At 40.3% G+C, this 23,426-nt stretch overlaps 4 protein-coding genes and 1 pseudogene across 4 annotated transcripts; 1 reads left to right on the forward strand and 4 right to left on the reverse strand.

Annotated features, from left to right (window-relative positions):
- Nucleotides 1-1,004: 1,004 nt before the first annotated feature.
- Nucleotides 1,005-2,024, reverse strand: LOC147312405 (leukotriene B4 receptor 1-like; annotated as a pseudogene).
- A 3,656-nt stretch (nt 2,025-5,680) lies between these two features.
- LOC147312406 (leukotriene B4 receptor 1-like) lies at nt 5,681-6,785 on the reverse strand. The gene has a single exon (XM_086263967.1). It carries the CDS (start codon nt 6,783-6,785, stop codon nt 5,796-5,798), a length of 990 nt encoding a protein of 329 aa, XP_086120093.1. The 3' UTR covers nt 5,681-5,795.
- Nucleotides 6,786-10,401: 3,616 nt separating this feature from the next.
- Nucleotides 10,402-11,334, reverse strand: LOC147312407 (leukotriene B4 receptor 1-like). The gene has a single exon (XM_086264055.1). It carries the CDS (start codon nt 11,332-11,334, stop codon nt 10,402-10,404), a length of 933 nt encoding a protein of 310 aa, XP_086120181.1.
- A 4,338-nt stretch (nt 11,335-15,672) lies between these two features.
- LOC147312408 (uncharacterized) lies at nt 15,673-18,023 on the forward strand. The gene has a single exon (XM_086264410.1). The coding sequence runs from the start codon at nt 16,581-16,583 to the stop codon at nt 18,021-18,023; it is 1,443 nt and encodes a 480-aa protein (XP_086120536.1). The 5' UTR covers nt 15,673-16,580.
- Nucleotides 18,024-19,892: 1,869 nt separating this feature from the next.
- On the reverse strand, nt 19,893-20,896 carry LOC147312409 (leukotriene B4 receptor 1-like). Its single transcript, XM_086264017.1, has one exon. The coding sequence runs from the start codon at nt 20,879-20,881 to the stop codon at nt 19,904-19,906; it is 978 nt and encodes a 325-aa protein (XP_086120143.1). The 5' UTR covers nt 20,882-20,896; the 3' UTR covers nt 19,893-19,903.
- Between the last annotated feature and the right edge of the window lie 2,530 nt (nt 20,897-23,426).

Raw genomic sequence — 23,426 nt, forward strand, 5'->3', positions numbered from 1 at the left:
TGCGAAACTTTATAGTCTACTTGCCTATTTTTCAAACATATGATTTGATATAACAAAAAGTACTTTTTACAGTTTTCACTCAAAATAAAAAACATGTTTGATCTGTCTTTTAAAATAACGGATTAGGGCAAGAGGCAGGGTACAGACAGGTTTGTCGCAGGGTTAACACATAGACACAGGCAACCATTTGCACTCACATTCACACCTATAGGCAATTTAGAGTTTCCAATTAACCTATCCCCACTAACTGCATGTCTTTGGACTGGGGAAGGAAACCGGAGTCCCCGGAGAGAACCCATCCAAACACAGGGAAAACATGTTAGAATTGAACTCAGGACTTTCTTGCTGTGAGGCAACAGTGCTAACCACTGTAACAGTATATAAGCCAATGAAGCCAATGAAAAAATTTAAATGACTTGCAACATGGAAATTACTTCATTTACTTTATTCATACATCACCTAAAATTATCTAAAGGTATAGTTAACAGGATTGTCATTAAAATGGCTGTAAAGAACGGTACGATTGTGCACTCGTGTCTTCAACCAACCGCAGCGCATTGTGCCAAGGTGCAAAGATCCAGACCACAGCAAGGATTGTCTCATGACACAGGATGTGATGTGAAAATTGTCCTGGTAACACAAGGGAGTTTGCAGCAGTGGGGAAAGCGACCATTGTGGTGGGTATACTGGGGCTTTTTGGCTGCTTTCAGCATTGGTAGTGTGGTTGGTTAGGTTAGGCAGCAAAACTCATTGATTTGGTTTTGGAAAAATCAGGTTTAGCACACAGTCGATTTGACAGGAGATGTTGCTTAACCTCATAGTTTATTATTAAACCACCAATCATCAACAGCTTTCTGTGATAGATAGAGTGGACTGCACCCTGTGTGCATCAGCAGGAGAGAGGAGATCTCTTCACTTAAGATACAATATTCATTATACATAATCTTATGTTATCTTATTATTAATTATAATAATAATATTAGTAATATAACAGTGTGGTTGAACTCTGCCATGCAGGGAAATCACTAAGATGCTGGTTCTGTAGTGATATCTCTTGACTCAGGCAGGGTTTGAGCTATTCTGAACTTCTGTATTAAATTTTCAGCAATTTTTTGCCACATTGTGGACAAACGATCAGAAGTAAAGGCATACAGGAGTGGATTGACTGCACCATTTACAAATGTTAGTGCTCCAACAGTATTCCAGCTGTCTTCACAAAATGTTAGCAGGGCCTCATGTTTTAGGGAAATGGCTGCCACACCCAGCACATCGATAACAAAATATGGGACCCACAGGATGACAAAGGTCACAATGATGCTGGTAATCAGTTTTGTGGTCTGTGGATTGTTGAAAAAGGCTGCCCGATTCACCTTTCTGTAGAGACTGATGTATGAAAAAACAATGACCGAAAGGGACACAAATCCTACAAGGGCCTCTGTCAACAGTATAGCCATCCTCTGTCCCTCAGATGAGTACTGAGGTCTTCAATATATCCTTTGCTGATATACTTCAACTAGCTGTTGAGCTAGTAAAGCAGGAGTGGACAGGGTCATTGCAGACAGCCAGAGTGGAAGCAGCAGCTTCCTTGCTCTTACCTGATTTAAACTCCTCTGCAGGTGAATAACCTGAAGGTATCGCTGGACACTGAGCACCGTCACAGTCAGCAGACTGGCATAAACACTGCCATACACAAAATATGTTATGAGTTTGCAGGGCACCAGGCTGAAGGTCCAGCTATAGAGGAAAGAGTAAATCCACAATGGAAGGGTACCCAGGCAGAGCAGGTCTGACACAGCCAGACTCAGCATCAAACTCTGGCTCAGACTGGACATGTTCTCCCAGTTTGGCTTGAGAATGATGACAGCGATGTTTCCAGGGAATCCCAGCAGGAAGCAGATGGATAGCACCACTGCAGGAACCAGATTGGTGGAGTACCAGACAGTCCCAGTTGAATATCCAGGAGAGGAGGAGATGTTATAGGTAGCCACGGTGGAGTTGACTTGTGCCATGCTGCAAACTTGCTGATTGTTGTGCACTGAACAAGTGATGATGATGATAAATGTGCAGCCACATGAACAAGTCGTTACTTTTGGTGAAGGCAAAGAGGAACTAATAACAAGGATACTGTGATGCTGATTCAAACATTTGCATTCATGGTTTCGGGATTTTTGCATGACTCTTTTTAAAAATCTTTGCATTTATTTCCATTTATTCAGAGAGCACCAGTATAAGAACATCTAGAAACATAAGTCAAACTTTCACACTTTGATGTCATCGAATTGTAGATTTTCTACTTTTTAAGGATTTTGAGCCATTTAACATCATAGAAGCTTAGAAATGTGGTTGGACAGCTATGTTTTTTTGTTTTGTTTTTACAACAAGGAGAGCATTTATTGGGAGCTGTGGATGTGTTTATTTTATTTGCAGTTTTTGCATTTTTGTATGTAAGCATATTTGCATGTCTTTCACTAACTTTCACTTTAGCTTTTTGTAGAAATAGAGTTGAACATGAAACTGCATTAAAAATTTTTCCACCCGCAAATCAGTGTAGGGGTTTTTTTTGTTTCTTTTTTTAAAACTGGTAATACAAATTTACTTCTCATGGATTTCACACTAATTCACAATTCAGCTCATAACTCTGGAGACATAAGTTTTATAATTTATAATACAGTCTGGCTATATTAACCTACAACCAGAAATGAATGACAATTCAATATCTTGATGAAGATATCTCTTAATAAACCAGATTAGGAAATACCTGAAAGTTGATTCCTTTCATTTCAATGCCATATTTTCAGTGGGAGAAATGTTTGACTCCTCATCCAAGTGACTTCTTCTTCTGCGTTTCATGGCTTCAGGTTTGTTTTGTTCGTTCTTCCCAGTTTAGGTTTTTCTTAGTTTTTGTCCCTTCCCATCTCTGCCTCTGTTTGTATTCTCACGAATTGTAAATAAAGCTCACCCGCAGTAAAGTCAGTGCCTGAAATTGGGTTCTTCTCTTACCACTCCACATGTCTGTTGTTGCAACAGTGACAGTGCTATTAACAGCGAGTTTGGGGTAAGGCTGCAGTCACCGCACTGTAAGGTGTTGACGGATGTGCTCTTAGGACCTTCCTCAGTTCAGAAGTAACTGTTCTCTTTTCACATAAATGGCCTCCATGATTCCTTGGTCAAACCAGCATTCATCTCTGTCCAGGATGTCTGCATCTCATCACTAAAGCTGACCAGTAGTCTCTAGATGCACATATGTACACATGTGTTGCAGCATCGACTTAGCTCACAGCTGTTTGGTTTCTACAGTGTATACTTCATAACAAACGGTGTCTGTATCTGACACTCCTTCACTCCTGACATACAGCCTGATGTCATCATTGTGGCTAACGGTTTGCTCCAATCTATAGTCATGAGTCATAGACTTTCTTGTGGTTCAATTCATGTTGTGCAACTCAGAGTTACAGGAGACAAATGTTTTATACATTTAGATATATCATTACTTTGGGAAATATGCAACTTTATTTTTGACTTATAATGACGGTAATGAATCCGGGTAGGTGTCTTGTTAGCCAGGTGCTACCTGCCAGCTTAACATGGATGGATATATATCTTTACATAGAAATGAAAGCTGACAACATAGACAATGCAGTAGATCAGCACAATGACGTCTTCAGAAATGAATGTAAAAGACTCTTGTCGCATGCTGAGTTCTCTAGCAACCATTGTTTAAACTCATTAACCTAATCCCATCCCTTATTATTTTTGCGATGAAGGCTCCTATAACATAAGCCAAAAAATGCAAAATATGCCAGAGCTGCTTTGATAAAAGCGTTTTGAACCAGTGTTTTGAACCAGTGTGCTTCAGTAGAGTGAAACAGTCTTCAGAGTCTCAGCGTCTCGTTTTTATTGTTGAGAATTATTTCTGAGTAGAGTTCACTTTAGTTCATGTCTTTTATGAGCTCATATTTCTTAAAATAGGGTATTTTTTTTTATCACTGTGTATTTAGATATCTTCTTTTGCTTTTTTTTTTTTTTAGTGTGGTATATAAAACCCTTATTTTGGAAATTATACATATATGGTACTCTATGCCTGTAAGTCATTGGCTGTTTGGGGCCTGATAGACAGAAACAAGAAATGTAGCTTAGTCAAAGTACCTCTCATATTTGCCTGTTGCATGCTATGATACAGTACCACTCCACACCAGCAAAGGGCGCTGCAGCTCACACTCTGATCAAAATTTCCATTCATATCCAAATTGTGCTTTAAGTAAAGTAAAGTGTTTTCCAGCCTTTGTGGTTTACTGCTGTTTTCCTAAAACATTTTTAGAATGTGTGCTTACCACATCGCTGCGTGACCCTGCACGCTTTAGTCAGAGATATAGCCAGGTGTACAGATACAGAGCACAATGTGTCTGAGAAGTACCCATCTCTGTCAGAGAACAGGATACATATAATAGTTTCAAACATCAATTAAAAAGATAGTTGATTGATAATCAGTTTTGTCAGCATTGAGGTGGTTTTATTCTCCCAGTGGCATGTTGTGTTATTGTTTTTAGTATAGGTTTTCTGTTATGTATTTTTTTTTCTCATTTCTCCTTCTTCCTACCTTTTATTTAATTTATTTTGTTTTTATGTTGCTTTTAAGATCTAATATGAATATGAATGAAAATTTGCAAATTTATTAATTTACATTGTCCCTGTTAAAAAACAAAACAAAGCTAATGACAACGACATTTCGACTTTTTATGGGTAGTATATCCTTTTAATACATTGAATATATCTAGAAGAGAAGTACAAATGACAAATCACACTATTCTGAAATTTAAACCTGATTAATTGTGTTACAACTGACCGATGTCAAAGTAAAATGTGTAATAGACGTGCCGGTCCACTGTGTCCATTTCATGCTTTGCATCTCCAAAACGTAAAATGAAACATGCATGCAGAAGTTCATTACCAGCAGGGGGAGATAACACACAGACTCGGGACTTCCACGTTAAACTCGGCACAGATGTTCCCTTACACTATGCCGGCCGCTTGGTTATGGTGTTCCATGTATGCCTTGTCTGCTAGCATATTGCACCATGCTGTTATGTGCTGGATTCTCTCAGGGGCATACACAGCATGCACCTGGGGTCTTGCCTCTATGGCCTCTACCCCAGCCTCTATGGATCTTGTGCTCAGAGCTTGTTCCTGTGCTGCCATGATTAGTGCCTCCGTGCTGTCTTTCAGTCCAGCCTTATATATATATATATATATATATATATATATATATATATATATATATATATATAACACACACACACACACACACACACACACACACACATGCATGTATGTATACGAGCGCCCCCACAACCATCTAAACAAAAAATGTATGGTGGTATCAGCTGTCGCTCTCATAGGTATAAATATTTGAGGGAAGAAGTCAGTTACCTAGTTGCCTCAGAGGGCTGCGTTTCACCATTGGTTGGTAAGATCAGGCAAAGCTAACCTATTTGGTTATGGAAGGATTTTATTTGGGTTACATTTACCTACTGTATTTACTCTCAGTTGCTTTCTGTTTGTTAAAACTGATGAAACATGATCTCTGGCTTACAGTTAATGTGAAAGTTGCCCAATAAAGTATGATCATGAAAGTGATCACAACTGATGAGACCCAATTAATGTGCTTAAAAAAACAGTTTAATGTACCTTTTTTAGATTAACCTCAGAATTAATCATTAAATCACAACCAGCCAGCTGTAAGGAAATCTTTGGACTTAAAATACTATTTTCTGTGTCAGCAGAAAAACAATAAGTTCTCAAAGCTCACATTGAGATGTTGCTCCCACAGTTATATCTGTTGTCATTGACAGAGTTTGACGAGCTCTGATTTTCTGTTGGAAATATTCAGCAATTTCCTGGCACAAAGTGGACAAACGAATTGAAGTAAAGGCATACAGGAGTGGATTCATGGTACTGTTTAGAAATGTTAGTGCTGCAACAGTGTTCCAGCTGTCTTCACAAAACTTCAGCAGGCCCTCAATTTTTAGGGAAATAGCTACCAAACTAAGCACATTAATGACAAGATATGGCATCCACAGGGCAACAAAGGTCACAATGATGCTGGTAATCAGTCTGGTGGTCTGTGGATTGTTGAAAAAGGCTGCCCGATTCACCTTTCTGTAGAGACTAATGTATGAAAAAACAATGACAGAAAGGGACACAGATCCTACAAGAGTCTCTGTCAACACACTAGCCATCCTCTGACCATCAGAAGAGTGTTTATTTTTGCATTTTGTCCAGTGTTGCTGTTCTACCAGCTGTCGAAATACTAACTCAGGAGTGGACAGGATCATCGCAGCCAGCCAGAGCAGAACCAGCAGCTTATTTGCTCCTACCTGAGGTAAACTCCTCTCAAGGTTCACCACCTGAAGGTAACGCTGGATGCTCAGCACAGTTAAAGTCAGCAGACTGGCATAAAGACTGCAATACACAAAATATGTTATGATTTTGCAGCCCACCAGCCTAAAGGTCCACCCATAGAGGAATGAGTAAATCCACAGTGGAAGGGTAACCAAGCAGAGCAGGTCTGACACAGCCAGACTCAGCATCAAACTTTGACTCAAACTGGACATGTTCTCCCAGTTTGGCTTGAGAATGATGACAGTGATGTTTCCAGGAAATCCCATCAGGAAGCAGATGGACATCATTACTGCAGGAACCACACCCCTGGAGTCCAAGGAAGGATGAGATGAATCCCCAGAAGAGGAGATGTTAGAAGTAACCGTGGTGGAGCTGAATTGTGCCATGCTGCAAACTTGCTGACTGTTGTGCACTGAACAGGTGATGATGATAATAAATGTGCACCCACACGAACAAGATGTTATTTTTGATGAAGTGAAAGAGGAACTAATAATAAAGATATTGTCAGAGAATTGTGTCCTAATATGGTGTCATTGTGCAGAAGGAGCTAGACGATTAGAAGATTTATTTTCAGCTTTCTTAATTTTACACTGCAAACATAGCCAGCTGCAACTTCCTGTTTTAATAAGTTTAGCAACACTGCTCACTTCTGCTTTTTACATGCTTTGTACAACTTGGTATGTTAAAGGGTCACGCCATAAATGTAGCGACTGAAAGACTGAAAGAGGTTGTGCCATAGCGACCAGAAGTGTCACACACACATACAGTCCCTTAGAGCTTCTGAATAACTTTGAAAGGAACATTAATACCGATAATATGCCATTTTCAAGCTGCCAAAAAGTGATTACCGCCTACAATTTGTCACTGAAATACTGTTACTACTTCAAAGTTGTTGGAAATCAGTTGTTGGTGCTTTATATCTACATCATCATCATCAAGTTTGCTGATGGCACCGTGGTAGTAGGACTCATCTCAGAGTAGGCAAAAGGAAGTTCAGCATGTTACTAGGAAGAGATACCTCTTAAAGTGGCCATGAGCATAGCTTATGTAAGAACAAAACAAAACACAGTTGCTTTGAGTATCCTTGTATCCCAAATTATTCATTTATTCGTTTATTTTTTAACCTCCTAGGACCTGGCGTCCACATATGTGGACATCACATTTTGGGTTATTTAGACCAAAATACTCAATTTTGCTCTACAAGGGCCTGCTATCCACTTACGAGGACATTATACTGCTACTGTTCTATCAAAATTTTAAACGAATATCCTCATATGTGGCTCTGATTTTTCATAAAAACAAAAATAAGGTAAAAAAAAAATCTGGTAATTCTTTGTTTTTACATTCATTGGGCCCCAATATGCCCAAATATCAAAGAGAAATTAAAAATGCATGCTGTGGAAGAGTTCAGGTCTTAGGAGGTTAATTCATTCATTTATGTGTTTGATTCTTAATGAATTTCATTATTGTTCCCAACTTTTGAGTTCAGCTTTGCTTTCGATTGGTTTAATTATTCCAGTATTTTGTGTTTTTTTACATGTTAGAGTTGTAGTTACTGGTGGCAAGGAATTTATATATATATACACGTAGTTCCTTGGTTTCCTTGTATTTTGCCTCCACTATACCCCCTGTTTCTGCTATGTTAGTATAGTTCCATTGCTGTTCTCTTATTTACTTTGATGTAATTGTTGGGGTTTATTTGTTTTTTTAATTCAAAGGTGCTTTATTGGCATGACATTTGGTTTTCCCTTGTGTTTTGTCTTTACTATTACTTACTGTCCCTGATTTGTTTAAGAGGATCTCCTCCCACCTGTTTACATTAGGCCATTACTCCATTTTTTGTGTTATTTTGTGAATTACAAGGTTTTGGACATTTGAGTGTCTTTGTTCTGTCCAATAAAGGCTAGCTTTAAGTTAGCAGTATAATGTGTCACATATGACCCTTCCGAAAGATATCCAGCAAGTTTGAAGCAGAAATATTGTTTCAGTGACAAGTTATAGGCGGCAATCACTTTTTAGCAGCTGGAAAATGGCATATTAGCAGCTTTAATGTTCCCTTAAAGGGTATTCAAAGGTTCCAAGGGATTGGTTGGGGTATAGGGTGTCATATATAACTCTTCTGAATGATTTCCAGTAAGTTTGGAGGGAAAAAAAGTATTTTAGTCACAAGTTATAGGCGGCAATCAGTTTTTGGCAGCTGGAAAATGGCATATTATCAGTGTTAATGTTCCTTTAAAAGGTATTCAATGCTTCAAAGGGACACTTTGGGGTATAATGTGTCACATATAACCCTTCTGAATGACATCCAGCAAGTTTGAAGCAAAAATATTGTTTCAGTGACAAGTTATAGGCGGCAATCAGTTTTTGGCAGCTGGAAAATGGCATATTATCAGTGTTAATGTTCCTTTAAAAGGTATTCAATGCTTCAAAGGGACACTTTGGGGTATAATGTGTCACATATAACCCTTCTGAATGACATCCAGCAAGTTTGAAGCAAAAATATTGTTTCAGTGACAAGTTATAGGTGGCAATCAGTTTTTGGCAGCTTGAAAATGACATATTATCAATATTAATATTCCTTTCAAAGTTATTCAGAACTTCTAAGAGACTGTTTGGGGTACTACTATGTGTCACATATCGTGAGTAGAATAAACCAAAGATTAGAATACAATGTGCTCAGGTTTCCTTAGATAATAGGGGCAGGTGCAGATCAGAAGAACAGGAAATGTTCCATAAGTTTGTTTTTTAAGGATGACTTGGTCAACCCTTGTTTAAAGGACAGTTGTGGACTTTTATTCTCAAAGCATTTAATGTGACCTTAAAGCTCTCAACCTCTGAATCCCAAATGAGTTGGATTAGCTATAATTCCTGGTGTGCAACTGTGTAAAGTAGGGACTTTATTGACAGTGGGGGTTTGCCTGTCATAAAATGAGGAATAAAAGTTGCCTCAGTAAGATAAACAGTAAGAGGCAGTTACAAGCCAGGTGAGGACAGTCCCCCTGTCCCCGGTTGAAAAGATGGTGTCTCAAACTGATGGTTCACAATCCTTTTATTAAACAGCCGTGTATGTGAACACACTGTAAGAGCTACAGCATACAGGACCATTTGTAAATCGAACCGTGTGTTACTTTTGCCCTTTTCCTTTTTCATTAATAACAATTAATTATCTTTACCTTACATAACATATAACAGTGAAACTTGTAAATCATTGCAATCATTAACAACCTTGTTCCCTCATCAACCAGGTGCTAAGGAACCACTTGCAACTCAGAATTGCACCTTAACAGCCGTTTTTTCTCGTTCCCGTTCCTTAACTGTCTCTCTGTGCATTAAAAATCTCACGCTTCTACTGTATAATTTACACCGCTTGATTTATCGCACCTTGTGGCTCTATAACTTTCAAAGTAAAAGCATCAGCTGGGTCCAAGCTGCAACAAAATAATAGCCAGTACAATACTTAGGTCGGCAGGGCATAATTGCAGATGCCGTGTAAGTGCATCCGCCTTCCCTGCATGTCACCGCAGACCACGCCCCACCACATACCTCCATAGGCCGACTGAGGTGGGGCAGCCATCCGGCCGAATCTACTCCCCTCCCCCCGCGAGCGGGAGAGGGAATCGGCTTTAATAATAAACAAGAATTCAGAAAGAAAAGAAAAACAAAACAAGAAATGACAAAAATGAAAAGAAAACTGAGATTATATATGAAGATTATATATGAAGATTATATATGAGGTAAATATATAAAGTTTGCATGCTGAATTCAATTTAATGTGTACATTGATTCTTTTTAATGCTTTTCCTTATTTCTTTTCCACAAACATGTAATTCCACAGCTGAGATGTTGCTTAACCTTAAAAATTTTATATTTACACCAATCACCAACAGCTTTAAAATGGAGAGCACCACACTCTGTGTGTAACAGTAGGAAAAACACGTCACCAAAGAGCTTTCACCTTCGAAATATTACTTCTGCACTGACATCACTTGACAAATATAGATTTTAAGGAATTCTGAACTTCTGTATTAACTGTTGAGTAATTTTTTCGCAGCAGGTGGCCAAACGCTTAGAAGTAAAGGCATACAGGAGTGGATTCACGGCACTATTTACAAATGTTACTGATCCAAGTATGCGCCAGCTGTCTTCAAAAATCTTCTGCAGGTTCTCATCATTTGAGTAAATAGCTGCCACACCCAGCACAGTTACGGTACGATATGGGATCCACAAGACAACAGAAGTCACAATAATGCTGGTAATCAGTCTGGTGGTCCGTGGATTGTTGAACAAGGGGGCCTGATTTACTTTTCTGTAGAGACTGATGTATGAAAAAACAATAGCAAACAGTGACACAGTTCCTACAAGAGTCTCTGTCAACACCACAGCCATCCTCTGCCCCTTGGAGGCGTACTGACTACTGCATGTTAAATGGTGCAGTTTTTCCACCGGCTGTTGAAAGACTAAAGCAGGAGTGGACAGGATGATCACAACCAGCCAGAGTGGAACCAGCAGCTTCCACGCTTTAACCTCATGTAAACTCCTCTCAAGGTACACTGCCTGAAGGTAACGCTGAACACTCAGCACAGTCACAGTCAGCAGGCTGCTAAAAATGCTGCAATAAATAAAGTACATTATGAGTTTGCAAGAAACCAGGCCTAAAGTCCAGCTTTTGAAGAAAGAGTAAATCAGTACTGGTGTGGTAAGCGTGCAGAGCAGGTCTGACACAGCCAGGTTCAGCATCAAACTTTGACTCAGACTGGACATGTTCTTCCAGTTTGGCTTGAGAATGATGACAGCGATGTTTCCAGGGAATCCCAGCAGGAAGCAGATGGACAGCACCACCGCACCAAGTGCACCACTGGACCAGAAAGAATGAGGTAAATATCCAGGAGTGGAGGAAATGTTCAAGGTAATCGCAGTAGAGTGGAGTTGTGCCATGCTGCAGGTTTGCTAACAATGTCACGCACCGAGAAAGAGATGATGATAAATGTGCAGTCAAATGAGTGAAACAGAAACTAATAACAAAGACACTGTGATGCCAATGCAAATGACAAAAAAACAAAAAGCCAAATTAAATATAACATTTGCATTTAGTGCAGGATTTTACATGTCATGCCGCTTTCTATTCTTATTCTTTGGAAACAACAATTTTGTTACGCTCTTTGCAATCAGTTTGACATGATTATACTCAAGAAACAGAAGTTGACAATATGAAACTAAGACAATGGCATCTCCATATGATGATAACATGAAATTAAAACCACTGGAGCAGATCATAAACAAACCTTGAGGCGAGATTATTTTGCAAACTGTTGTTCACACAAAAATGTGCTCAATAAAACTGCATCAAACCCTTCTTGCGAATTCTTTAGGTATTAATGCATGTAGTACACATCCTTTACTATTCAAATGGAGTTTATGCAAAAGTTCAATAAGGAAGACCTGTAATCACTCATCTTGCTGCTTTCCTGGATGTTCGGCTGCTTTTCTGTTCTTTTAATGACTACCACTTTTCCACACTCAATCTCAATACTGAAATCATTACTCTAGTCCGATCATCTGGTTTCAGTTGTTGCTGTCAGTCATTCTCCTTTTCAGAATCCCTTTCCATTTAACAACCTCCTTCCAATCTCCACCTTAGACACCTCAGCCAGAGCTCCATCCAGCCTCATTCATCTTCACCACCACCAGTGTCTGGAGGGTCCTGTCCTAAATCCTATTACTGCATGGATTCTGTTCTTCCATGGTGGGTCATCAATATAAAAATTGATTAAAGCCAGAAAAAAGGTTGTGTTGTTGGATAATTGAAACAATGAGATGTTAAAAGGAACACACATCATTTTAATTATAAAAAAATAGTGTGCCATCTGCTGGTCACTTAACTCTTGGCCTCACTGTAAAATGCAGACAGTGGTATTTCTCCCAATCACTTTGCTATGATAATATATACTCAGCACGTTTCTGTAGAGACTGATGTATGCAAAAACAATGACATAAAATGACCCAAATCCTATCAGGAACCCTGTCAACAGCGAAGCCACACTCCGGCCCTTTGAGCAATAGTGAGATTTGCAGCATGTTATTGCTCATCTTTTACCAGGAGAAACACTAAAACAGGAATAGACAGGATCATTGTGACCTGCCAGAGTGGAAGCAGCAGCCTGCTTGCTTCAACTTCATCTAACTTCATCCCAATGTAGACCATCTGAAGATAATGCTGGACACTCACAAATCACAGTCGGTATAAACATTGCAGTAGCCGAGCTACATTGCTCGGCTACTGCAATGTCCAGCTGTAAAGGAAAGAGTAAAACCACACTTGAATAGCAAGCAGCATGCATAGCAGGTCTGACACAGCCAGGAAGCAGGTAGACTTTACCGCTGTGGGAGATGTTGAGTTGTTCCTTGCTGCAAGCCAGATGGCAGTGTTGTACACGGAACGACTGATAGTGATACATGTGCACTCAGGTGAACAAGATGTAGTCGAATAGGAACAAATAAAAAGGAAACTTTAATGCTGAACATTTGCCTTCATGGTTTCAGGATTTTTGCATAGCTCTTTCCATGAATCTTTATTTTTAATCTATAGATTCCTACAGAACACCAGTGTAAGAACACCTGGAAGTAGAAATCAAACACTAATTTTTATACTCAAATATTTATGGCTATATTTATTGGATCTTTTCTACTTTTTAAGCACTTTGAGACACATGGAACTAACATGAGGACATCTCCATCTGATGATCATATAAAAAAAAACCCAGAACAGAAACTAAATGAGACTCAAGGTGTGTTTTGTGACCAAATTCTGTTTACACAGAATGTGCTTAATAAAACTGCATTAAATCCTGTTGTGTTTCCTGTAGTGTTAGAAACCAAACTGCACCACTGGTGTTGTTGTAAAAAGAGGAAGCAAAATGTTGTTGAGCGATATAGTTAAGATGGCGAACTGATGAACACACATGAAACGTCCTGCTGCATTATGTAAGTTTACGTGTTGTGTTCATTAAAAGGCACTTGTTCCTTGCTGAGGACTTGTGTCAGCTACCATCCTGCTATTCGTGCAAATTTTTTAAGCATTCATGTGTATAATACACATAATTTACCATTAAAACTATGTGGAATCATGTTCAAGGAGAGGAGAGGAGCTTGTGTAATAAATTGACTACAGCTGCATGTAGCAGCAAAACTGGCTGTTAAAATAAAACTGCAGGGGTTTCAAAAAAGGGTTACCCTTGGCTCATTTATGTGGCATTTGCATGCTCATTCAAACATAAATTTAAATTTAACATGGCTAACTGCAAAAATCTGCAGCAAATTTCCTTTAACAAAAGCATTGCTGTTCTATGCACATTTCTGTCACGGTTCTGGGTTGATTCGACCCAGTATTTTGAGTTCTGATGTTTTGGTTTATTTTTGAATGTTTGCTGTGTTTTTCGGGTGACAATTTCATGTGTATATATTTGTTGAACCCACCCAGATCGGTGTCCACATGGCTCAGACTTTGACCTCAAACATGATGCTGTCGTTAAATTCAAACCTACATTCATTCTGCTGGACTGGTTCATCCATCTGCATGTCTATAGATTTTTTGGTAACTTTTGCCAACCAGAAGTATACCTATACAAGGTTGCCTCAGGGATTCCAGAATAGCCCCACTCTTTATGCAGAAGCTCTAAGAAAACCCATGTCATTTTGCACGCTTCCTGCCCCAGGTAAATTCCTGCTATACGTTGATGATATTTTGATTACAGGCTACACACAGACTAATTGCGTAGCAAACACACTGACAGTTTTGCAACATCTAGCGGAGCAAGGCCATAAAGTCTCACAGCATAAATTGCACTTGTGGAGCCAAGAAGTAACGTACCTTGGCCACAGACTGACAGGACAAGGCAGACAGCTGTTAGACAGCAGAAAAGTAGCTGTACAATACGCTTCTAAGCCTGTCACCAAACAACAAATGATGAGTTATTTAGGTCTCTGCAACTTTTGCAGATGTTGGATACCTGAATATGCACTGCCCAACCTTTGCAAAACTTGATCTATGGCAAACACTTAGCTCTGAAAGATGAAATAGAATGGACACCAGAGGCAGACAAAGCATTTATTGACTTAAAACTTGCCCTGCAAACAAGCACAGCTTTAGCTTTGCCTGACTGTGACAAGCACTCTCCTTCCTGCGGTAGTAGATGGTGCCGAACACAGCTGTATGCAGAAGCGAACTGAAAAAATGAAACCCCGATCAGACATTTTTAGTACACTGCAGCCTACTGTTTTAGAAGCGAAAGCCCTTATTTCCTCTTTTTCAGCACAGAGTGCAGAACTAGCGGCTATCATACGTGCATGCTGCGCAAAGGTCGAGAAATAGAAATATATAAATATTCACACTGACAGTCAATATGCGTTGCACACCAAAAAAGATAATTCAGAAATTACTGAAGGCAATAACTTTGCAGACCGAGCAGCAAAGAAGGCAGCACAGCAACCTGTACAGACTTTGATGTCTGAAACCTCACATCTAATACCCCTTGGTAAGTCAAAAAAAGAGTACCCCTTATGAGGTCCTAGAGCCAAAAATCGACCACGCCATAAAAAGTGCTATAAAAAGATTATACATTAATATTTTTTCCACTTTAAATTAGCCAATCTTTTAGACCTACTTCTCCTTGAAATATTCATGTCAAGTTTTAATTACATTTCGCGGATTTTAACCCTCTATATCCCGGTTTTGTCACATGAGCGCACGGCCGTTTTTGGCGAAAAAAATTAAATATTTTCCATAAAATACATTTGAAAGTTATATTTTATTGTACTTTTAATTAGGGTTAACCCTAACAAAAAACTAACAAAAAACTTGAATATTTTCCAAAAAAAACATTTGAGGTAATATTCAATTGTTATTAAAATTAGGCCTTTAGATGGACTAAAGATTGGCACCAACAGTCATTTCGATCGCCTTTTTTTTTTTTTTTCAGGACCAGAAAATGGTCTCCAGGCGGCAAATGCTCCTCCTCTAGGCCGAAATAAGTGCATCTTGCCGGGGTAAGTCGCGACGATTACCGGGGCACGATCACCGGGGACCCCTTTTTCCAGCACACGCCCGATACCACGTGACAACAAATACGTCATTTCCTGTTGACTAAAAAAAAAAAAAAGCACCCTCTCACGGTCCTAGGGACCGAAAATGGTCCCACCCGATCAGCGGGCGAAGCCGCTGCTGCACGCCGGAAATGAGGCTTCATTTCCCGCAGGTCTCTCTAAGCAGCCCGCTGTTTTCCAGCCCGGGGTCAAATGTGGAGCAAGGGCACCACCCGGTGGACAAATAAAAAAATTACAATTCTAAGGCCTCTTCTCCAAAACAAAAACGAAACCTAAGCCATCACCCAGATGTTAACGGTATAAATCCTGCAGTGAAAAATAGCGTTTATAATGGGTTTCAATGGGGCGATTTATGGCTCTAGGACCTCATGTGGATGGCGGTTTGTAGCTTAGCCACTTTAAGCTAATCTAATAAACGGAGACGGCAATTCTAAAGAAAAAAGAAAAAAAAAAGGGTTGGAAGGTTTGGCTATATTCTATTCAACACAGTGAAAATGGCCTAATATTAAAAAACGCTGTGGATGAAAAATGGCTGTAGGTCCTACAGAGGGATACCACTTGATGTACTTAAAGACGAACAGAAAGCCGCACCTATTGCAGAGCGTAAGAAATGGCTAAAGTGTGGAGCAGAACTACACAATGACTTACTGACCTGTAATGGCAAACCAGTACTGCCAACATCCCTACACTAGACAGCAGCATTAGCGACACACGGAACAGCACGTGTGTCGAAAGGGGGGAATGTCAGATATCCTCCCTAAGCACTTCACGGGAGACCTTTTTTCCACTGCCTCTCACTAGTGAGCCTATTAATAAGTCTATAAGAGAAACCACCCTAGCAGAGTGGATGACTAAATTATTTGAGAATAAAGAGATTCTCTCCAGTGTTTTGCAGGTTGCAACCAGGTGATTGGATCCACCGAAGCCACTGCAAAAAAGTGAGTGACAACACAAGCATAGACGCCGGTTCCCCCGACTCCTAGGTGTTCCCTGGTGGAGGAAAGGGCTGTTTGGGTATATCCCGCCCTTTTGTCTTCTCGCCAGTGGTCTACTCACCTGGAGCCCGGGTGTGCCTGGTCATCATGAAGAACCTTGTCCTCATAATGACTGGCATTGCGCTCCTAGTGAGCCTACTGATACTCACCTGGAGAGACAAGGACCCACAGCACCACCTGCAGAAGAAATGGTCATATGACAACTTACACCTGAAGGATATGGATAAAGAGCATAACCACCCCTGGCTGAACAATGCCTGGTACCGGTACGTCTACAACCGAGTACATACAGAAGACAACCACACTGGCTGCTACGTCTGTTCACACCTCCCAACAACAGCAATGCAAGCCACCCTATATGGAAAATCACCCAGCCTTTCCGAAGCCCTATGTATATTCTACAAGGCCACCAGCGGAACATGTTCCCCCGAAGACATCTTCGCCTTCAAGTTGGAGTTAAAAAGACAAGTCACAAAAATCGACCTGCGACGGTGTAATGGAACACTGATCAACTATAAACCTAATGAGGTAGTGTTCTGTACACCAGAGATCTCAGACTGGAACTACAGCTGTGATGACCGATACTGGGTACACCTGAATGCGACCAATGACAAGGGAAAATCTTTCAACGTCAGGAGGGAACCAGGAATACAACATCCAATGTGTTTCACCTTCGCATACGGCAACAGAAAGCTGGGGATGCACCAAAACTGCTCCCAGACTTTCCGCATGCCGCAGGACAGAAAGGCACGGATAAGCTTCCTGAATGGCACATATTGGGTGCAGGGTACAGCTTGGGCATGTGGCTCAAAGACATACTTCACCATCCCACCCAACAGCACCGGACTCTGCGCCCCAATTTTAGTGTCAGACCGCACATTCAGAATATTCCATCAGGACCAACCAAGACGCAAGAGGAGCACTGATGACGTGCAACCTCATGATCCAATCTGGGGCAGTGATGTGCCAGCGGAGTTCAAGTTGTGGACCACCGGACAGAAAGTCCTGCACTCACTTTTCCCATGGATCGGGAATGGAAAAAACATGCTAAGAATCGAGACTCTTGACTACCGATTTGGACTTTTCCTGAACAGCTCAACATGGATAAACAAGGCTCAGAATGAGGAAATCGACGCGATCAGAATAGTGGTCATGCAACACAGAGTCGCCCTGGACATGATTCTCGCTGAGAGAGGGGGCCTCTGTGTCTTATTCAACACCACTTGCTGCACCTATATTCCAGATAACGTGCATTCTTTGACCATGACCACCGCCCTGGAGAAGTTACGACAACTGAGTAATGCACAGCAACAAGACTATGTCATGAACACAGAAGATTGGCTGACCTGGCTGCTGAGCGGCAGCTGGAGGACCCTCATGATCAAAGGACTTGTCTTGATAGGAGTTCTTCTTTTATTGCTTTGCATGTTCTCAACTTGCATTCTACCCTGTATCAGATCGATGATTGACAAAATGGTACAGGCCACAGTGATCACCTATGTTGGACTGCCACAAGAAGATTTAGTATAGGAACACACACTCTCACACATACTGAATGATGCTACAATTGAAAATGTTATAAGAAGCAAGTGATTGTTAGCTGATAATAAAGTATGATTGAAGTGGTGAAATACGGTAACAACAGGGAGGAATGTTAGGGAGTTTTTATTGTTTTATTTGCTTATGCTTCAAAAGTTATGTTATACATATTTCACCAGACAGTTTTCTGTAGAAACAGGAAGCTGACCCTGTGACACTGACAAGAGACCAGCACAGAAATACATATCCGCAGAAGTTGACTTGCATTATATTATTCTTAGAAATTGACCTGCAACACACATACTCTGTGACACACACACACACACACACAGCTTGCATGCAGACAGACATCAGGACCTGCGTAACAGGAAATGTGATTATATTTGCATATTGACGATGTAACCTATAAAAATAAACGAATACTTCAGTTCGGTGTGATTTGCTCTGAGCTTTTCACCCGTGCAGCACGTTAACCTACACAAGTGTCTCATTGTTGTTTATTCACCTGACTGTTTGTTAACTGTAAATCTCTGACAAGATCAGAACGGGTTGGGGTTGCAGATTCCTGAGGACCTGCATGAAGCCTGTTGTTGTGCTTCATCTTTTTGCTTTGAGCCCGTGATGGAATTAATCTAGTAGTTTTTTTTCTTCTAATTTTTATTTTATTGACAAGGCAGACAAAATTTTATGTGTTTTGAATATGTTTATTTTGTTTGCATGTGAGAACGTTTTGAATTTTGCATTTTTGTAACACAACATATTTGAATGTTTTTCAGTGCTAACATAAAAGAAAAGAACCAATATTATAATGTTAGTGGGTTTTTTTTATGAATTTAGATGTCTGCATCCATTTATACTGCACTCAATGATATTTAGATTAACATTTTACATTTTCCTACAGTTGAATTGTTTTAACCATCACACCATACAAGCTCATACAAAAAGTTTGCCTGTAACCAAAAATTAACCAAAACTGTAAAATATTATAACTTTGACAATAAAAGTTCTAACTTCTATGTACAGTTGCTTGCACAATGAAAAAGTCCAGTCTTTATTTTTGGGTAGTGTGGCGGAGGGCCTCGGGTTGTCCCTGTTGAGCATCTACATTAAGTGTCATATCTCAGATGTGTGACCTCTGTAATAAGGAAAAATCCATAAAACATTGGTTCTGGGAATCCTGACGCCTCTAGTACTGGTTTGTCTATAAGTGCTGTAGTCTCTTCTGTGGGAGTTTTCCATACATTCAATGTATTTCAATGGAAGGTAAACTGCCAGCTCTCTCTGGCTGTACGAGAGAGAGGTGGCACTTGCACCAAAACCACATTCAGTTCAGCACCCCAGTAAGTACAAAGCTACCCCCCCCCCCCCCCACCCCTTCCCTCTCCCTGCTAATAGCAGTGACAATGCTATAACTAAGAGAAAAAACAACAATCCTTGGATATAGAATGCTTTAAAAAGAAACAAGAATTGAGAAAAAAGAAAACCAAAACAAGAAAAGAAAAGAATCCGTCATTCCGTATTTCCATAAAAACTAATGTGCAAAAAAAGCAAAAAAAGAAAGAGAAAATGGAGATTATACCATAAATTAAGGTAATAATTGATTGCCTATAATGGTATTTCATTTAATATGTACATTGATTCTTTTTAGTGTTTAGTGTTTTCATAATTCTTTTCCACAAAGATGTATATCCTCTGTTTGAGGACCAGCTGTAATCAGCACACAGCTGGTTTGAGGGGAGATGTTGCTTAACCTCAAAGTTTATCATTACACGAGCAATCACCAACAGCTGTCTGTGATAGAGTGGATGGCACACTGTGTGTATCAATGGGATATAGGAGATTTTTTGACTTAATTTCCCAATCAGCTTTTGTCATTGAGTTGCTTCTCCAGCAGTGAGATCTGTGGACATAGTTTGGGAAAATCTGAACTTCTGTATGAAAAGTTGAGCAGATTTGTGGCACAGGCTGGACAAACGATTAGAAGTAAAGGCATACAGGAGTGGATTCAGGGCACTGTTTACAAATATTATTGCTGCAACAGTGCGCCTAATGTCATCACAAAATGTCAGCAGGCCCTCGTTCTTTAGGGAAATCGCTGCCATGCTAATTACATTACTGACAAGATATGGCGCCCACAGGACAACCAAGGTCACAGTGATGCTGGTAATCAGTCTGGTGGTCTGTGGATTGTTGAAAAGTACTGCCCGACTCACTTTTCTGTACAGATTGATGTATGAAAAAACAATGACAGAAAGCGACACAAATCCTACAAGAGTCTCTGACAACACCACAGCCATCCTCTGGCCCTCGAAGGAGTATTGATTACTGCATGTTGTCCATCGCTGATCTTCAGATAACTGTCGAAAAACTAAAGCAGGAGTGGACAGGATCATCGAAGCCAGCCAGAGCGGAAGCAGCAGCATCTTTGCTCTTACCCTATTTAAACTCCTCTGCAGGTGAACGACCTGAAGGTATCGCTGGACACTCAGCACAGTCACAGTCAGCAGGCTGGTATAAAGACTGCAATACACAAAGTATGTTATGATTTTGCAGCCCACCAGCCTAAAGGTCCACCCATAGAGGAATGAGTAAATCCACAGTGGAAGGGTAACCAAGCACAGCAGGTCTGACACAGCCAGACTCAGCATCAAACTTTGACTCAAACTGGACATGTTCTCCCAGTTTGGCTTGAGAATGATCACAGCAATGTTTCCAGGGAATCCCATCAGGAAGCAGACGGACATCACTACTGCAGGAACCAGACCCCTGGAGTCCAAGGAAGGATGAGGTGAATCTCCAGGAGAGGAAGAGATGTTAGAAGTAACCATGGTGGAGTTGAATTGTGCCATGCTGCAAACTTGCTGACTGTTGTGCACTGAACAAGTGATGATGATGATAAATGTGCAACCACATGAACAAGTCGTTACTTTTGATGAAGTCAAAGAGGAACTAATAATAAAGATACTGTGATGCTGATCCAAACATTTGCATTGATGGTTTCAGGATTTTTGCATGACTTTTTCTATAAATCTTTGCATTTATTTCCATTTATTCAGAGAGCACCAGTGTAAGAACATCTAGAAACAAAAATTAAACTTTATCACTTTGATGTCATCAAATTGTAGATTTTCTACAATTTGAGCCATTAAACATCATAGAAGCCTAGAAATGTGGGTGGACAGCTATGTTTTTTTTTTTTTTGTTGTTGTTGTTTTTTTACAATGAGGACAGCATTTATTGGGAGCTGTGGATGTGTTTATTTCCAGCTGGGCATTTCTGGATTTTTGCATTTTTGTATCCAAGCATATTTGCATGTCTTTCGCTAACTTTCACATGAGCTTTTTTTAGACATAGAGTGGAAAATGAAACCACATCAAATGTTTTTTCCACCTGCAAATCATCATAAGATTTTTTTTTTGTTGTTGTTTTTTTAACCGTCATGGTCCTGAGTCTGACGACTCAGTGTTTTGTGTTTCCATCTGGCCGGGCAATAACATGAGTGAGGCACAAGCTCATTATTAGCTCATTCCCTCTCTTATCCTGTTCATCTTAGTCTTGTCTCTGTCTGTTCTTCCTACCATCCCCTATATGTAGTCTGTCATGTCCCCATGCTTGTTTATCTTTTGTCTATGCCAAGTTTGTGTGTCTTAGCATAAACACTCACTGTTTACTAGAGACAAAGACCATATCTATAATCACCCTCTTGGTTATCTGAATCTCCAAAGACTGTTATTTCTCCTGAGCTAATCCCTCCACTAATCTTAACCCCAGGGTGAGAGCAGCCAGGGCCAGGTTCCAGCCAGTCCCTGAACCTTTCCTTGTTCCTAGGGTGAGGCTGTCCCATACCCAACTTGTCCCTCCAACTCTCAAGGTGAGATCAATTGGGGTCTATTCTGTCCATACACTCGTCCCTCTTCCTCGGGTGAAGGTAACAAAGACCCAGGAGGTGAGATGGTGGTGCTCAGTGGCAAAGACATCTGATGATTTGATGTATCAGAACTGTTATGTGCAGGCCGGTGTACCAGGTGTTTACATCTGAGTCAGACAGGAAGCAGGACATGCATGCAGTAAAGGGAAGTTGCAGAGGAGGGTGGCTGGGGTGTTTTCAAGCCATAGGTGGAAATTGAGGAGCATGAGCATAGGGACTTAAATGATGCAGTGAGATTCACACCTATTAAATATCCCAAGATCTGCCACTGGATCCTTGAAGTCTTTGTAAATACGTCTGAACATTGTGAGATTATTATATTATCTTATGCCACGTTAGACCCCTAATTAAAGATTGTGAAATCATTATGTAGTTTTAGTTTGCATTATTCTCCTGACTTAGAAGAAGGTGATAACTAGTACAGTTAACTGATTTGTATTACATTAGATTGCCGATTTATGGTGAATGAATGATATTGTTTTATGATGCATGCTACTGCTGCGTTATAAGAAATATCGTTTTCAGAGAATCATGGCCTTATTTGTCTGATTAGAAAAGAACAGAACATACTGCACAGGAAGCCAAGGTCATAACTTAGGCTCACTGAGAGAGAGAAAGAATGTGGATGTTTAGGTTTTATGACTGTGGAGGGGGGCTGAAGGTATAAGAATGTGAGAAACGCTCAGACACGACGAGATCAGGCGGACACCCTCCCGCGCTCATCTCCCCTCCGGATGGTTTATCCTCAAAAGTGTTGTATGGAATAATGAGAATTGTATGGAATAAAATGATTGTTGATTGAGCATTTATACACCGAGTGTTGTCCTTCCTTCAGCCCAAAGATCAAAGAACTGAGAATTTAACAACATACAAAGCAGTGGGTTTATGGGAGGCAAAGACCTGGTGTGACTTTGCAAGAAAGATTTTTGAAGCAGGACAGTGGTCACGGTCCTGGGTCTGTGACCCAGTGTTTTGTGTTGTTTATTATTAGTCTTTGCTTTTGTGTTATTTAGAGTTCTTAGTCTTTTGGTTTCTGTCTTTGTCTCCCCTGGCAGGCATATCCCCTTGTCAAGCCCGCGTCTCTGTGTTATGTTTCCTGTTTTACTTTGACAGTCTGCATCCTATGTTAATGTTTTCAGTTTTGCTTCCCCTTGTTCGTGTCATGTTTGATTACTCCCAGCTGTGCTCTACTCCTTTATCTCGTTCCCTCGTTATCCCACTGCGTATTTAAGCCCTGTGTTTTCCGATCTCCTTATTCCATGGTGTGTGTTCTGCCTGTTTAAGTTAGGCTACATTCACACTGCAGACGAAAGCGCATCAAATCTGACTTTTTTGACCATATGCGACCCATATCGGCTCATAGGATGACAGTTCTAACAGCACAAATCCGATATTTACAAATCCGACTTTGGCCACTTTCATATGTGGTACTGAATCCGATACATATCTGATGTTTTAGAAAGCGA

Source organism: Aulonocara sp. 'chitande type north' Nkhata Bay, linkage group LG15, assembly GCF_057382095.1.
Source record: "Aulonocara sp. 'chitande type north' Nkhata Bay isolate Kocher_YH1m ecotype deep benthic linkage group LG15, A_spYH_male_GT1.1, whole genome shotgun sequence".
NCBI classification, from domain to species: Eukaryota; Metazoa; Chordata; class Actinopteri; order Cichliformes; family Cichlidae; genus Aulonocara; species Aulonocara sp. 'chitande type north' Nkhata Bay.